This window comes from Ciconia boyciana, chromosome 4, assembly GCF_034638445.1.
Source record: "Ciconia boyciana chromosome 4, ASM3463844v1, whole genome shotgun sequence".
Taxonomy (NCBI): domain Eukaryota; kingdom Metazoa; phylum Chordata; class Aves; order Ciconiiformes; family Ciconiidae; genus Ciconia; species Ciconia boyciana.
The window spans coordinates 48,872,952-48,890,739 of NC_132937.1; the positions used below are offsets into that span (position 1 = coordinate 48,872,952).

The 17,788-nt window shown below is 36.6% G+C and overlaps 1 protein-coding gene across 3 annotated transcripts in view; it reads left to right on the forward strand.

Moving 5' to 3' along the window:
* The window catches only part of KDM4C (lysine demethylase 4C), a 275,362-nt gene extending 262,452 nt beyond the window's left edge, over nucleotides 1-12,910 (forward strand). For all 3 annotated transcript variants that reach the window (XM_072859870.1, XM_072859871.1, XM_072859872.1), the window contains exons 20-22: nucleotides 5,408-5,527; nucleotides 9,329-9,421; nucleotides 11,991-12,910. In XM_072859870.1, the coding sequence (XP_072715971.1) occupies nucleotides 5,408-5,527; nucleotides 9,329-9,421; nucleotides 11,991-12,167 (390 nt within the window). In that variant the 3' untranslated portion in view covers nucleotides 12,168-12,910. The remainder of the gene's footprint in view (nucleotides 1-5,407; nucleotides 5,528-9,328; nucleotides 9,422-11,990) is intronic.
* The last annotated feature ends 4,878 nt before the right edge of the window (nucleotides 12,911-17,788 follow it).

Genomic DNA, 17,788 nt, shown 5'->3' on the forward strand with positions numbered 1-17,788 from the left:
ATAAGGGAAAATTTATGCTTATTCAGATGGGTTAGTGTTGAATAAGAGTAAATGTCAAGATTGAACCACTTGCAGACAATATTCCCACTTAATACTGTATACCATAGATTGATTTTTCTTCAATATCTTTCCAAGGTTTTGGCCTTATTTTTTTTATACACAGGAAAAGAAATCTCAGTCTTCATTGTACTGGGTTTTTATATATATATATTCAAATATATATATATGAATGTTTTAGGGCTATGTTCAGGGAAAACTGGTCTCCAGTAATATTAACCAGCTTTAGACGAGGGTCTTCAGACTGTTACTTACGGATTGCAAATGTCTTTTATCTCACAATGTTTCATTCTCCTCTTCCCTATTAAGCCCACTGTAGGAGCACAGCTGTGAGAACTGAGTTTAGTAATCTCCCACAGAAAATATTCTGATCTGATCAAGACGGAGATGGATTTTCTTTGTCCTAATAAGAGAAGTTGCACAGAATGCTCATGCAAAAGTATGAGTGGGAGGCAAAAGCAGCTTTTAAAACAAGACATACTAGTCTAGGTTATCAATTGTGGCATCGAATCGGGGACCTTCATCATCACAACTCTTCTATCCTCTCTAGAGTCAGGGGACGATCACATCATCAAAACAATTAACAAGAGCCTGGTGATCTGACGAAGTTGCCCCCTGATTGGAATAGACAAGTATTGGCATTCTTCTATTTGAATATGATTGTTTTTGAGCAATAATTTTAAATATTTGACTACTGTTGGGTTTATACCTTCTCTAAAAGATGCCATATGAGACGCATTTTCCTCTTTTCAAACAAATTCTTGAGATACGATGACCAATGTTATTGCTATGATATTAAATACAATATTAACCTTTATGACCATTACTTTAAGTTAAAGGAGTTAATTGATCCCTTCTTCACCAATCACATTGCACCTTTCCCAAAGACTGACTCAGATTTGGAAGGGTATGATTCCATTTAAGATCCTGAAAGGTCAAACATAGAGCTATAAGCTCACTGTTGAAAGGCAGAACATGGTACAAGCTAATGAAAAACTTTTCCTGGTGATAGATTCAGGAGGAATGAAGTGGTGCAGGTTTTGTGTGTTCAGAATATTCAGAAATGTTTTTGAGAGCTTTTTGCTTTTCATGTATTGAACCTGAAAATAATTTTTTAAAAAAAGTGTTATTAAATAATGTATTACAGTCTCTAGGTCTTTTTTGTTCAACTGTTGCCTTCCTTATTGGGGAAAAATCCCTCAAACTGAAAACTTTTTGTTTTTCATTAAATACTCACATATTCTACTTTGACCACGCCAATATTTTCCTTTCTAAGATTTCCTCTCTATCTAGCTTTCTGTCAGACAAGAGACTGTGTAAATTATCATTGGCTGACATTTGTAGTCAGAATAATTTCATCCTTTCCTACTACAATCTTGACATGAAAGACTACAGTATCCTTTCTGCTATCATTTTAACTTGCAGTCTTCTTTTAGCTAGTGCCTGAAGATATGAGCCAGTTTAGCCCTGTTGACTTCAAGGATTGCACCACAGAATTTTCTGTTTCCTCTGAATTCACTAAAGATATTTGTTTTCAGTGTGGCTCCTTTGGATCAAACCTAGAAGAAGTCAAAGGCTCTTATATTCTTATAATTTTGAAAATAATTGTTGAATTTGAAATAGCTGAATTAATAACATAATTGCCAGGCAAAACATTGTCAAAATAAAATTGTAGGTATCCAAGGAACATGTGTTTCTGATAGTTTTGGAGAATAGTCTCAACAGTTCGTAAGTTCATCTTAGACCAGAATATCTATACTTTTTAGCCTTGATTTAGGAAAGCATTTGAACATATTTTTAAAAAACTTTTTCAAAATTAAGATATTTTCTTCAGGTGTCAGTGGCTGTATTCAAATTATGGGAATCTTGCAACATTTCACAGTTCCTGGATTCAAGTGCATGCTTCAGGTGCAGACTTTCTCCCTTTTTTTTCTTAGTGTGGCTCCTCATTTGTTCCTAGTCTGTGTCAACCATCACCACCCTGCCACTGCAACTGGATTTGCTGCTTGCAAATGCTCTGTCCAGCCTTAATGAACCAAAGTATTATTCAACCTCTGTGGTAAAAACAAAGGAATATCAGAAAAGAAAAACAGCAAAAATGTCTACTTTATCTGTAGTGCTGTACACAAGAATTCCTTAGTGACAGCATAGGAGACAAACCCAGTATTGCAACATATTTTTCCAATATCTATAGTGAAGGGATTGCTTACTATTTTAGTTCAATGCATATAATGAACTCCAAAATGAATGTTTCTAAAACCAGAAAATAACACCTGTAATAAACAAGAAAAGTTTTAGAATTATTATTTACAGGTTTTTGCTCAAAAAGAGGCTTTTTGAATGGCTGTAAAACTAGCACTGGTGAGACCATATCTGGAGTGTTGTGTCTAGTTATGGGCTCACCTGTACAAGAACGACATGGACATAGAGGAGCAAATACAGTGAAAGGATATGAAGGTGATGAAGGGACTGCAGCATCTGTCATATGAAGGGAGGCTGACAGAGCTGGGACTGTTCAGCCTAGAGAATAGTAGAGTCAGGGGGATCTTATCCAAGTGTATAGATACCTCATGGGGGAAGTAAAGAAGATGGAGCCACACACTTCTCAGTGGTGCAGAGTGACAGGATGAAAGGCAATGGGTACCAGCTGAAATACAGGAAATTCCTTAACATGGACCTTTTCTTCACTTAAGAAAAGGCTTTTTCACTGTGAGGGTTGTCGAATGCTGGACTAGTTGCCCAGGGAGGTGGTGAAGTATTCATCCTTGGAGATACTCAAACCCAACTGGGCATGTCCCAGAGCAACCTTCTGTAGCTGACCATACTTGGAGCGGGGGCTCTGAGCTGTAAAACAGCTGGAATGTGAAACTGAACACTTAAGTGAATAGGCTTTTCAGTACAGATACGCACGATTTTGTCCAGTGTGAAGAAGAAAATATACTATGTAATTGTATGGGAAATGTACATGGTTTACAAGCTGAATGTAGACTGAGCCCACGCTATGTTATTTACAACTGGGGTATGGGAATGTTGAAGGATTGCCATATCTTGATGTCTGACTTTTCATTATATGACTGAGAAAAGTGAGGTTGCATTTTTGCAATTTTGTCAGCCTAAGAAATGGGTCTAATCATTCTCCAGAAGGAAATGGTGAGAATTGTTTTTGCAGTAAAAAGAGAGTTTCTAAAATGGTTATGTAATATGAAAATAAAAGGTAAGAATTCAGGTAGAAATCAGCAAAAACTATTCAGTACAGGTTTCCCAAACATTGTTCCATAGACTAAGACATTGTGGTGATACATGAAGAATGGGATTGTTATTTGTCTAGTTATTTGCATGAGAACTCTAATTTTCCATATGAGCAATTCCATTAGCTATCCTAGAGAGGCTGTGAGATTTTTTTTCTTGTGCAAGGTGCAAAGGGAGCAATTCATGCTGGGCTTTTGTTCTTGGAAAATTAATGTTTGGCTTGACATTGTTGATAGATTGTTTGTTTTCAGGAAATTTGCTATCTTCCATGATGCATTTTAAAAGTTTGGTTCAAGACACTTAGCCAAGACGCCTTTTTGCACTTTAGCAATAAATAGAAGAAGAAGAAGGAAGAGAGGAAGAAGCATGATAATAATAACCATCTTCACAGTCATCACTGAGGAGAGAGCATTAAAATTATAGTCTCATTTAATTTATAGTCAGAGCTATGATAGTATTTAGCAATCCCTGTCCCCCAAGAAGTCATAATTATTCCACTGTTGGAAAGTAGGCAGCAGCTGTCCTTTCCCTTTTCCCCTTTCCCCCTGCCTCTCCTGGAAATACCAGGAAGGGTAACACAGTAATGTCACCTACTACCCCAAATATACAGTGGAGTTGAAAGGCTGTATCTTTCTGTGTCTGTCACAGCAACCTTTGCCATGCAAACAGGCAGGGCATATTTTAGGGCTGTCCCCTTGGCATAGCACCAGAGGGATGACAGAGACAGTATTGTCATGCAGGAAAGTGTGTTTCTGTGAAAATCCAGCTTTCCATTTCTTTTCTGATGTGTTGAATCAAATTCATGGATTAAGATGCATGTGATTAAAAACAGTTTATAAAGCCTGGATTTGGCTAGCAAGATATTATAACAAGATAATGTCCCAGTAAGGATCACTGTGGTGCATTTTTCTCCCACGTTTTGAGTTCTTTGTAGTGAAGATAGTTGGCCTCTATTGGAAGTGAACTGTTGAACTCAAAAATACAATATTTTTCTAAATTATTCTATGTAAATCTGAGACTTTAAAAATGGTAATAGTATTGCAGCAACCTGAGATAATACCAGATCCTGCAGGACCTTGTCACTGAATCCTTGTACCTGAGTCCTTGGCTTTATCTTTTTTCTTCCCAGTCTAGACCTCTTAGCAGTGAGCTCAGGTAACATGGTCACTGAGTAGGTCCTCTCACACCTAGGAGAATACCACTAAATTAGCGCTAATTTACATAACAAATCTTGTGATGTAGTCGGTACAAAGTATAGATGCCTTTGTTGGGATGAATATTTGGCAGAGATAGCTTCCAAAGAATTGGTGAGCGCAGACCTGACACAATCCTTTTCTGGTCTTTCGTGTATTTCCTCATGTGTACAACTGTTGTTACGGGTGTGTGGTCAATGTGCTCTGCAAATGAGTCATTTAGGTCATACTGAGCCATATGGGGCAAAAGAAACCATAACAAGGATATGTTGCAACTTGTGTAAACTCTGCTGCTCTGACCTGCTGAGCAAGTCAGGCACAAAATTTGGCCAAAACACAGGAAAAAACCTGCTTCATATCTTCTGAAAAAAAAAAAAAATCTGCCTAATTCTTCTTTGTAAGCATTTCTATTCTTTCAGTGTTTCTCCATCAGCTAAGCAAAGAACTCATTGGCATTCTCACCATTTATAGTTTGATCCATCAGGGTATGTTTCAGTCAGCAAATCTAGCAAAAATGTGCTGTGGTTAACAAAACATGAGTTACTTCAGTATGGAAAAGAGAAAGTGTTGCACATACGCAATTGCACTTTAGTGATCTTTATTTTCTCTGTGTGATGGAAATTAATTTGGGGGGAAATGTATCACAGTTGCTGATAGCTATCTGATTTATGCATATGTTGCCTTGCCGATGCAGCATCAAGCTGTAAAGAGAGCGTTTCTTTGGTCAGTATTTCATTTTCATAAAGGCTAACAGTATCTTCTGTTAGCCCATTAGCAGGATTATAAAACTTGAAACACACATGGTAATAAATCTCCTCCAATTACCAAGTTGTAAAAAGCAGCTTACTGGTAATTTCAGTGTAGTGGCTCACTCACTGATTTGAGAATCCATCCTTCTTTGTAAATAGAGCAAAGATTGCCTAAGGCTGGGCCCACCTGCAGAGGGAGAGGTTGTCCAAGTGAAATGGCCTGATGGAAAACTGTATGGTGCAAAGTATCTAGGAACAAACACAGCTCACATGTATCAGGTGAGTGTCTATTTTTATTACCATGTCCTTGGTTTTCAGATATCTCTATTGCAAATTGCTCATTCGGCCCTAGCATTGGAGTGGCCAGCCACACCTTCAAAGCTGCAGAAGGCTGAAGTGTGGACTCTTATTGTCACTGCTAATGCATTTAAACTAATAAATAAAGCTGCCTAAACCATTAACAAGTGCTGTGCACTCCTTGGGAGTTGAGGTTTCACTTGTTCTTACAAAATCAAGAAAATGGTTTATTTAATAAGAACTCAGGTGAACAGGTGGAACATTAAGATTGAAAGATAACATTTGTTATTTTCTCCAGGTTATTTACTTTTATTTGATGTCAGGTAATTATACAAATAATGATATAAAATTAAGTATTGGCGTGTGACTACAATGAACCTTAGGCATTTCATAAAAGGATGGAAGGGAGGACAGTAAAAAGAAGAGCATAAATAGCTCCACTTTCATTTGTCTGAGGCACTTTTGAATTAATTAACACATAATCTAAGGAGCGTTTTATCCTCAGCAAAGGCAAAAGGGAACTGAACACTGAAGGCAAGGCTAGAAAGCTGACTTTTGATTTCAGAGACACAATAATTGTTTTTTTATGTGCTTGCCTTTGAGAAAAATCAGTCAGCAGCTTTGAGTACCCAAGTGAATGGTAGAAACTGCAATAAAACAATCATGATAATAATAGCAGTTCTGAAAGAATGAGAATATAGGTACATTTCATTTATATATATAAAAAATCATTTTCACTTATGTAACTGTATTCATCTGAGAGCCTCACATTACTCTGCAAAAATGTCAAATTTACTATTATATCTGTAGATAAATTAAAGCACAGGGAGGCTAAATGACTTGCTGCATTGACCTTCCCACTTTGCCAATGACTTGCAATCGAACTCAAGTCCTCAAATGCCTGATCCCTTGAGCTAGTCTCTAAATCTTACCTCTTCCCTTATAGTTAGGAGCTGTATTATGCTGTGAAGGTGAAAAGTTCTTTATAAAATATAAAGATTATTGTTCTATAGTAACGCTAATCTTCAAATCATTTAATCTTCTGAACAGCTGGTCTTCTGAGAAATACTGTGAGGTAGATTAGATGAATGTTATTATCTTTCATATTTGAAGGAATCTGACATAGCCAAAACAAACGTCTTTGTCTTATTTTAGAACTCTTGGACAACATGATGAAACCAGTTTAATTTAAGGAAAATGGATTAGCTTGCAGAGGTTCAGTAAGGTTTGGAGTTCCTCAGCGTAACAATCATGGGAGAGTACTGTAAACTGCATTGTAACAACCCCTATCACGGGGGAAATAGCAAAGATTAAAGATTAGAGAGAGTCCAGATTGCACTACGTAGGACTTTGGAGACAGCTGGTCTGAAAGCTCCCAGGACCCGTGCATACACATACTCCGTTCTTCTTCTAAGTTGTGAGATCTCTGTTGCGTCTTTGAGATTCTCTTACCAAGTCTTTTGTGTGATCTCTTAGATGGTATGACAAAAGGAGAGACTGAAAAGGACTCTCTGAAATGAGAATTATGATCTAATAAGGCAAGTCTGTTCTACTTGGATAAATCTGAATTTTCCTCATGTTCATGAGACATTTGTACCGAATGTGACAGTACTTGTGCATGCAGGAGCTATGACACAATACACCAGAATTTGTGTCATCCAGTTCGACATTTGCCACCATTTGTGTAGTATCCTACACAATCCCTAAGCAGAGTTATACATGCCAAATGAAGCAGGTGTTCAAGTGAAATTGTTAATGCGATCTATGTTTGATTTCTTGATCATTTTTTATATTGACATTCACTATTTATGTTTGAGTTTCATTTGAGATTATTAAATTATCCATTCACTCTATTAATTGCTTTCTAATAATTTCAGCTCACCCTTTAATTTATGACGTCCTGATAAAAGAAAATCTCATGGAGAGAATAACACACTACACAGACACAGTACAGCATCAGAAGTCCAAATAAAATAACTTGCTGGATAAAACTGATGATTTGAAATGTAGTATCTGCAGTCTGAATTAAATTGGAGCTATTAGGGGTGGTGGGTTTATATTTGCATGAATCATGATACTATTGAAAGTCTTAGAGGAGCTCTTACTATGTTTGCCTTTAACCATAGGCAAATTTATTTCCAGTGTGGTATGCTAAATTATAGCTGAAGAACTTCCAGTTACTCTTCATTGTAAATGTTCAATATATTTCATATTGCAAGCATGCCAGATTCTGTGGCATGAAGCAGTTGCCTCCTGCTGCACACTACCAGTAAAAACAAAACCATTGCCCATTCAGGAGGTGATTTTCTGATCGCATGGAGCTGGCAGAGTTCATTTCCTGCCCAGTTCCTTCACCAGTGATGCAAAAAACATTATTACCAACTGTATTATGCAAAAACATATTACCAAATGTATTGTGCAGTGAGGAGCAGGAATAGCAGAAAGGCTGCTACTGCATCCTGGTGAAAAATACCTAAATTGCCATCATTTTATTAAACAAGCTTAAGCCAAATTGACCTTTAAGTTCCTCTAACATACTACTAACAGACTAGGCTTATGGGGTTACTAACAGGAACACAGAGAAGCAAGGATGACTCTTGTGACTTTGTTATCCATCTGTGCTCTGCCGATTTTAAATGCATTCCAGATTTGTGCATCGCTGTTAATTGCTGTAAAAAAAAATTGCTTTAAAGAAGTTAATAGTTCATAGATCTGTACCCTGGCTTTTGAGAATGGATATACTATATTGGATTTTTCAGCTGTTCACAATTAATCTGACATACTCAGTTGTGGCAAGGTTTTAATCTGAACCTACAAAACCCAGTCCATTTACAAGTTCAAATATATATATGATTTTTCAGTTTTATATAATAATACTTTTGATAAGTTAATGTTTTCCTATGTTTGTATTCAGGCTTATTCTTCCAGCCTAAGTCTGTTGTTGTCATTCACATGGTTTCATTAAGTCACCTGAGGATGTGCAAGAGGACTTCCTTTAATTTTATACCAAACTTTAAAGTACAGTTTCTGTGGGAACTAAAACTGCAGTCATAGATAATAGCTGATAATAGAAATTCACAATTATTAGATGAAGTATTAAAAAAAAATCAGCAGCTACTGAAAAAGCTTAAATGCTTCAAAGCCTCAGCATTTTAACATTCCCCACACCTAGTTACATTTCCTTTCTCATTTTCTGCTAACGGGGTTCATGTTGGATTAAATCTAAACCTAAGCATGATAAAGCTTTTCATCTTCTGAACAGAGCATTTTAAAGAAATTCCATCAGATTCAATAAAATTCTGTTAACTGGTATTTCCTTAGTTGTCACTCATACTTTCTTTCTTTTGACATGGTCTTCCTCAACCTTGAAGCACAAGATGTTAAAATTAATTTTTTATTTATTAGAAGCAAGTACAAAAATTAGAGGCAAATAAAAATGACATGAAGACATTTTAATATGTCACTCCTACAAAATAATGTTGTCTGTATTGCTACTGCTCGGCATTCCTAATCTAAGAAATTTTACTTTATTGTATATGTGTCAGTGTTGATTTTGAAGTCTCTTTGCTTAGATATTATTTTCAACTCATGAATGTGTTGCATTTCCTAAGAAATAATATTTTTTATGTTTTATCCTAATTTTACCTTCCTAAAATAGATAGCAAAATACTTGTATATAAATCTTCTGTGTTTGCACATATATTTTTGTCTGGAGACATTCCCAGAAACTGCCGGCAAGAGTTAAATTATGATTTGATTTTTAAATACCCATTTTTCAATTAGGTTGAGTTTGAAGATGGTTCTCAAATAGTAATGAAGAGAGAAGAGATCTATACACTAGATGAAGAGCTTCCTAAGAGAGTAAAAGCACGTTTTGTGAGTATTTGCTGATGGTAACTTTATAGTATATATATGCTCAAAATGCCAATAACACTATTCTTGGCTTTATTCTGGATTTTCAGTTTAAATTGGCCAAATGTTTTGTGAAGCCTGTACTAATATGCCTGGCTAAATCAGCACAACAATTAGCACAAGTGGCCATTTGCTAGTGAGAATGGTTAGTTGTTCTTCCAGTACAGGCAAATGCTGTTGTCAAACATAACTCTTTTCTCCTAAAAGGGACATCTTGGTCGATCATCTGTCAGATCATGAATTATCAAGTCAGTAAATATTTAAATTGACAGACATTCTGTTCTTTCAGTATGCTTATAACATGTATACTTTTTTAAAAACTTTCCAAGTTCTCAGAGCTTTGTGATTTTAAAAGCATTGAATTTAATAAAAATGCAGTTAACTTGTTCTAAGAAACAAAGTGCCTGATCAGAACTCCTTAATGTCACTGGCAAGACTCATCAACCTTTCACTAGTCTTTGGTTATAACCCCATCTTTGCTGTATTTTTTAAGTTTCCTGCAGTTTCAAACATCATCCACCAGCTAGTCATTTTTATGTATGCCATGTGGAAAAGTGTTGAGGTTCATAAAGAGCATAACACTTAAAGGTTGAAAAGGGAAAATTCTGCCATACAGTTGTTGGAGGAGGCAAGACGACTGCTGTTACCTGTCTTTGTCATTAATGCTAAATATTGTGCAATTCAATCCATTACCAAGTCTACTCAGAAGAGCACCATGTTCTTCTCATGTCCATGTTCTATTTTAGAGCTGTTTGTTCAAAACTGCATTGCAAGTTAAACATTAGCTTTCTTAACATGTAAAACCAAAGCATAAAGATGCAAAAATCTTGTCATAATTGAGAACAAACAATAATTCACTATTGTGAATAAAAAATTCCCTCTTACTTGAAGAATCCTTTCAGTGAAGCTTTGAAAGGGAGAGCAGTGTACAGTATATTTTTCATTGCTGCAGGGAGGTGGGCTCATACACAATACCTGTTCACACATCCATTATGTGACATTAATTAGATGATTCTTGAAAGCTGGGTGCAAGGAGTTGTAGGGGAATGATGTGTAGAGTAGATTCTTCAGGCATACGTTAGCTTATACAAGTTTGGTGGACTAACAGAGCATTACATGGTGAGGTAGCTGAAGAAGGTTTCAGTCCGACTTTCCCTTTCTATGCTTCTTGCCACATGCAGCTGCCATCATTGTTATTATCATCATTTCCTTTCATCCAGTTCTTAGCAGCCAACCCCAACATGGATGCTGTATATTTCAGAAGTTGAGAGTGTGTCAAAGGAAAGGATTGGCATCATGTATGAAAGGGGTGGTAAAGCTGGGAAGGGAGGAGAGAGAAATGTGAGGCTGTCAGCCTGCTGAGGGAGTGTTCACTGGCAGGATGCCCTGTTTTACTGAAGGAATAGAGTAAGATTAGGACAGCTCTTTCTAATGGGCGGTGCAGTGGTCAAATCATCTTGGCTAAGACACTTTTTTGTCAATGTATTTGGGATAAGTGCACAGATCTTTCAGTGTCCTGACTATCTAGGGTTCAGATAGATATCTTGGAAAATGTTAAATGAACCATCTGGTTATATTCAATGGGGTTTTTCATTATACATGCAAAGCATTCCATTACCATTTTTTGTTTCAGAGACTATGTGTAAAAACCATTTATAATTAACTGCACATTCTGTAGAACGTGAACTGTTGTATTTCACTAAGGATAACAATACAAATAGAGTTGGGTTTAGGCTACTCTTTTTAAAATGGAGGATTTTACAGATCAGTATTTACTTTTTTGTATTTGACACCGTTAACTTCATAGGGGAGTTAAGTATAGGTTAAAAACACTGAATTTGGTCAACTAAATAAAACAAACCACAGCCTTTGCATGATTTTATACTATTGCCTCAAATCCTATAAATATGTAGCTTAGTCCTCAAGGTATGCCCAACACCTGCTTCCCCTCCTCATGCTGAAGACAGTGCAAGTTAAAGACAGCTTATAATATTGTTTCCATCTCTTGAATTAAATGACACCAATTCCTTCTAATGTTTTTCCTCATCCTAGGAATTTTACCATGACTCCAGTAGTGGAAGTTGGTCCAAAAATTTGTGCCACTGCCTTTTCCCAAATGGCTTGCTCTTTGCTGTCCTGCTGCTTTGTTTCAGTTGATTGCCAACAACTTCCGTGTTGCTGTTTTTCACCGTGAATTAGAGCGATTGTGTGACCTCTGGATAAAATCAAAACTAACAACTGGTGTTAGTCACATGCTTCTAAGGAACACTACAGACCTAGAGAATTAAATTGAGTAGTACATGCAAAATATGGAAAAGTAAAAATTATATTTTAAATGCATATTTAAAATATATATTTAATATTTAGACACTTTCCTGAAAACAGTTGTAACTGCATAATCAGTAATGTGGCTAGCTTCATATGATCTCATGATCTCATGAAATATATCTGTGTTTCCATGTAATTTGTCTAAAATATGTCAGAGTATGATGGCCTGTATGAAGCTGTATGTGTAATTAATGTCTGGTTTTAGTCTACAGCCTCTGACATGAGATTTGAAGACACATTTTATGGAGCAGATATTATCTTGGGAGAGAAGAAGAGGCAGAGAGTATTGAGTTCCCGCTTTAGGAATGAATATGTGGATGATCCAGGATACCGCACCTTCTTAAAAAGTTCATTCCAGAAGAAATGCCAGAAGGGCCTATAAAGGAAGAAAGAAAGAGAGAGGGATGTTGATTTAAAAGCATGCAGCATTATTTGCAATTGGTTTCAGTTTAATTGAACACTCAGTTTTACAATGAACTAATCCATACACCAGCCTCATAAGCTGAAGTACTTGAGTTCTGATTTCTTCAGTTAATGCATTAAAGATTTTGTAATGTTTTGCATTATGAAACTAAGGGGGAAACCAAGTGAGAGTTAGAGGGATTACACAGTGATATGCTGAAGAAAACTTTCAGTCCTGCTCTCATTGAAATAAGTGGTAAAATTCCCTTTGAATTATGAGAGAAGAGTCACATTCAGAAGAGGAGACATTTTAGTAAACAGATAATTTCAGTGTCTCATTTTTTTCTGCAGACAGGAAAGAATGTTAAGTTCAATAATAGTTTTTATAAAACATTTTTAAAACAAATACAAATATGTACAGTATTAAGACAAACAAAAGCTGTACTTACTTTGTACAGTGCTTTTACATTTTTATGTCACTACTGCTTTCAGTAGGGTTTGATGTGGACTCAACTGTTGACTTAGATATTTTTGGCTTTTAAGAAAGGCATCTTCAGTGCAGCAAGGGTGTTTTGTATATTTAAAGAGGCAGATTTTGGCAGTTATTTTTAAACATTTTTCATAAGGTCTATTAAAAAGAGGTATTTGTAAAATACAATTTTCTTTCATTATGTATAGAAAAAATTAGAGTTTAAATATATATGCTTAACAGCCTAGTTTTGAATGAATATATTATGGTCTTCCTTTTAAAATAATATTCTATCAATGTAATAATGTTTTAAAATAAACAAATAAACACTGTCCTTTTACTTGCAGCATTTTGTCTGTTGATGTGATTTTCAATCCAATTATTTTATACCTGTAGGAATCAAGAAACTTCACTATATGCAGTATGCATGTAGTTTCCTGAACACAGCAGAATGTACACACAGATGCTCACATGGCTTGGTATTAAAATGTGGACTTGATAAATACTGTACTTTCATTTATTGTCTTTCTATTTCCCTTCAGTCTTTGGGATCTTGACCTTTTTGGATGTTTCACAGAAAGCAGAAAGTCTGAATTTGTCTGAACACTTGGGTATGTGAAACTAGAAGAGAAACTTTACCAAAATGACATCATCTGTTTCTTGTAAATTGGACCTTCAGCAGGATTTCTGACTGTGTGCCACAGGAAAAAGAGCCCTCTCAAAATCCAATTTAAATCTGAGCACTGCTATTTCTAGGGTTCTGCTTGCAAAACCCCCTGAATATATGGACCCAAAGAATTTTTCATGACAAACTCAGTCCTTTGTATGCTGAGGCACACAGATCTTTGTTTCACTGTAGCCCTTGCATGATTATCATTATTTTTTCAAGTGGACAGTGAAATATTTTCATTTACTATGTGACACCTCAATTGACAATTTAATTTTTCTGTGTTACATTAACTATCTTTTCTTGTACCATGAAATCACTCAGAATTCCTTTAGTCTAAGAAATTGCTTACCTGTGACAATTGGAATGTATTTCTAAATGACAACACTTTCTCTAGAGGTAGAGGCTTCTGGTGGGTACTGTCTTGTGTATTTCAGAATATAAAGCTCTTTCTGGTATTGTAAAGGAAAAATAAAAACTAATGATACCTTTGCAAAATGCAAGATTGTTACTGCCTTCTAGAGTTAAATGCAGCTGATAACCTAATTATTGATGCTTCATTTCAAAATACTGTTCTAGGATAAAAGTGCTTTTATGATCCACCATGAAGGTTCAAAACAACTATGCCATTATTAATTGGTTAAATACCTATAAATATATTTTGTAATTAAATAGATGATGCTATGCGGTACTACAGAGGCTAGAAATCAAAGGTATGTTCTTTGCCTGGATCTGATATGACCTGTTATGACACCCTGAATAAACTGCCTCATCTCTATAAAATGGATCCAGCATCTTCCTCTCCAAGTTCCTTGAAATTTGATGATTAAAGTGCTGCAAAAATTTTTTAAAACATACATGCAAGAAACATCAGTTAGCGTGTTTCCCCTTCCACCTTTCAGCAAAAAAATCTTTATTTTGGAAGTTCTGGAAGGCTTTGAAATGATTTCTGACCTTTGTAAGGTGCTATAAAATACCTGCTATGTAAATGAAAAGCGTAGCCATTGTCATGATCTCAGTTTCATGCCTCCTGTCTCAAGACCTCATGGCCCTTGCAAACTGGATTGGCTAAACAACTGTCCTAAAGAGCTTTCCTGTTCCTTTACAACTCCTGAAAAGCCACATTTTTCAGTTCCATGTCAGATATTGATATGGACGTTTTAGGTATGTGAGGGAGCAGATTCAAATGCCGTGGTTTAGTGTGCCATGCTCTGGGAAACCAGGAGCTTGCCACTATCTGAATTGGGTAGGTGGACACCAAAACAGGCTCATTTGCTGTCCATGTACCCAGTTCTCAATAGCCAGCTTCTCACTCCAGTAAAACCTTTACGTGTTATTTTTCTCCTGATGTTAGGGCTGGCTATGTCTTTTCTGATGAAAAAGCATGTCGGCATTCATGACCATTTCACTTACAGTGTCTGTGTAAGGAAGAGGGAAGTAGGTAGGAAGAGTGGAGTGTTACTTTTAAAGATGGGCTAACTGAATCAGTGGTGGTTTTCCTAGGATTAAAAAAAATAATAATAAAATTGAACATCTGTAGCAAGAGAGCGTTCCACACCTTGGGAAAAGAGGAATGATGCTCTTTCTATTATCTTATTCATACAAGAGCAAAGTAATTGTTTTGCATATTCAGAAAACCTAAAGGCTATGGGTGTGCTTGTAAGAGTATACACACAAAGTACTGGTTTGACCAGGATACATAAATTTCTTTTTTCAGGATATTCACACTCATGTGATGCAAAGTATCAAGGAAGAGTCTGAAGTACTTGAATTTATGCTGGCTTGTGAAGTAGGATGCTTTAACACTATGACTGTGATTTCCACAGCTATAGCTAAGGTCTGATAAAATCAAATTACTAGAATTAGATAAAAATTAGATTACTTCTCTTGAATCCTGTTTGCTCTTGTGTTACTGTAGCAAAGCAATTTTGTTGTTGCTTAATAGGAGCTCTACAATATATTGTGTTGTGCTACAGTGGTTAAAAATTTTCAATTAAAAGGAGTAATAGATAAATTCCTGCAAAATAGTTTTGCTTTGAAGCTTGTTTATGCTTTCCAGCTGTGATGTAAGTGAACACCAATTTTTTATAACAGAGCAGGATATAGCAAAATATAGCAGGATAAAAGGTGCCCCTATTTATGCAGTTCCACTCTTTCTGATATTGTGAGATGTTTGCCAGTGTAGGAGACGTAATAGGAGAAATTACTGATAAGCTAAATACTGCTTGAATGGTCATCTGGCTAGATAACAAGTAGTTGTATTTGCTACCTGTTCTGCTTGATTTAGCCATCTCTATTTAGTGGCACAATCACAACTGTTAACTTTGATAACAGATGAAGGCAAAAGGATAATTTCACTTGCTGTTATGAAATGCTGCTTTTTCTTCAGTTTCTAAATTTTGTAGTGGTATTTTTGTTTCTTGTTGACCAACTGAAGTATTTCATGCCAGTGTCCAATAGCATATTAGCAGGAGAGAAAGCTTATGTATGGTGGGCAAGAGAAATCTTTCCTGCACATGTGCACAAAAGGCATATCCATCTTTTTTTTTTAAATTGCAGAACCATCTGATAAATTTATCACACACCTTTGAACATCAAAAGCCATCTCTGAGACTTCTAATCTTGAATTCCAAATACCTTAGACAGGATTTTTCTCTGACACATCTAGCAAGAAGAAAATGAGTGACGATATGGTAGGGCATAAAGTTTTTACTGGAGTTCACCTGAGCTATTGTATATACTGTCTAGTTGGTTATGGTTATGGCTTCACTGTTACTATCAGCCTGAATTGTCCTGCTACTGAGATGTTATTCTCAATACTTTATTTCCTCTATATCTAGATTTGTAGGCAGAGCTGGTAGCTGCCAAAACTCTCTTCTGTAAGAGCCTGTTTTGAGTTACTAAAAACTGACAATTTAGGTATCTTAGAGTTGAAATGTTTGTGTCAGTTTGTGCCTGAAAAAAAGTCAGGGAACTCTAAGCAGTTTGGTCATTTGGAAGAGGAGGATTAAGGAAAAGAAAATCTTAATTCTTTCTGTCCTGAAGTTTCCCAGCCATTTATTTCAGAGCCTCTGTGGTTCCTTTATACAGTGGAACAGGGAGTTGCTGGTGCGTGGGGAAAGAGTGATTCCCATTAAGTATCAGAGATAGGTTTGTTAGCGTTTCTATTGATGTGCTGTCATTTGACTGAGCTATCATAAACCATGGACGGGGATTGAGATAATGTCTTGGAAGAGGCTGTACCACTTGCAGGGCTTGTCCCACCCCAGTGCCCTTCTGCGGTGATGGAGGGGACTGTGCACGTATTGCCAGCACAGTCAGCTCAGCACTGACCTTGCCAGGCTTGCAAACTGGGAGGACCTTTATTTGTTCACTCTAGTTACTTAAATGGAGGACAGAGACAGGCTCTCCTTTGTTCTCAATGCCCTGCTAATGTTGCTGCAGTGGTACAGAAAACCAGAAGAAAAAGAATCTGACTTCAGTACAAAGGTGTGAGGAGTTGAAGGCAGGTAGGGAGAATTCATGGAGCTGGAAGGGGAAGAAATAGGGGGACCAGATTCTGAAAAAGAGATTTGTTCACAGTCCTCTGCAGAACCCGGGATGCCTGCGGCTCGAATTTCTTCTGGTATAAGCAAATGGCTGTGAAATGTACCAGCAAATTACTGACAGGTTGCCTTTGGGAACAGCTATTCCTGATGCCAGTTACTGCATGAACTCAAGGAGCAGTCATCTTTGTTCTCCCAAGGAGCTGGTCCTGCTGTACAGACTGAAAGTCAGTTACATGTGATGAGTTTTAAATTTTTTTTTTTCTTTTTTTTTTTCAGATTGGTCACTAGAAGAAACAGTTTGTTTGTGTGCATTTAAATTTTTATGCTAGAGTTAAGGTTGCAAAATTAGGTATACAGCCAATGCCAGATTTTTCCCAGAAGAAACATAATGCTTGAAGCTTCCTTATATGTTCCTTACAGATCTAGTCACTAGAGGAACTGTGGGAAAGAATCACCATAATGACTCTCTGGGATGCACAGGAGTTAAAGCAAGGAAGAATAGAGATGAGGCACTGCATTCCCAAAGGGCATTTCTTGACACAGTACTAACAGTTGATGGCAATGTCATGCTGCATTACTGAGGAGAAAAGGCTCAAGGAACAATGTAATGGAGCAAAATTATCTATGAAAAGTTTCCATGTCTAAAAGCAGTCCACTGCGATCCACGTCTCTCCCTTTCTCTGTGAGCATGTGCAGTGGACATGAGTAATAAACAAAGCTGTTACCTCAGTCCAGTCCTGATGCGGCAAACAAGGGTGACTTGCATGACCCAGTTGTTTCCCTTAGAGTCCTATTAGGTGAGTGAAAGCAGGAACAGGAGAATTTGGTATTTTTTTAATGGGAAGGAAGAAGGGGCAGAAAACAAGGTATTCTTTTTCCTTTTCCTATTGACGTATTGAAATAGTAATAAGATTTCT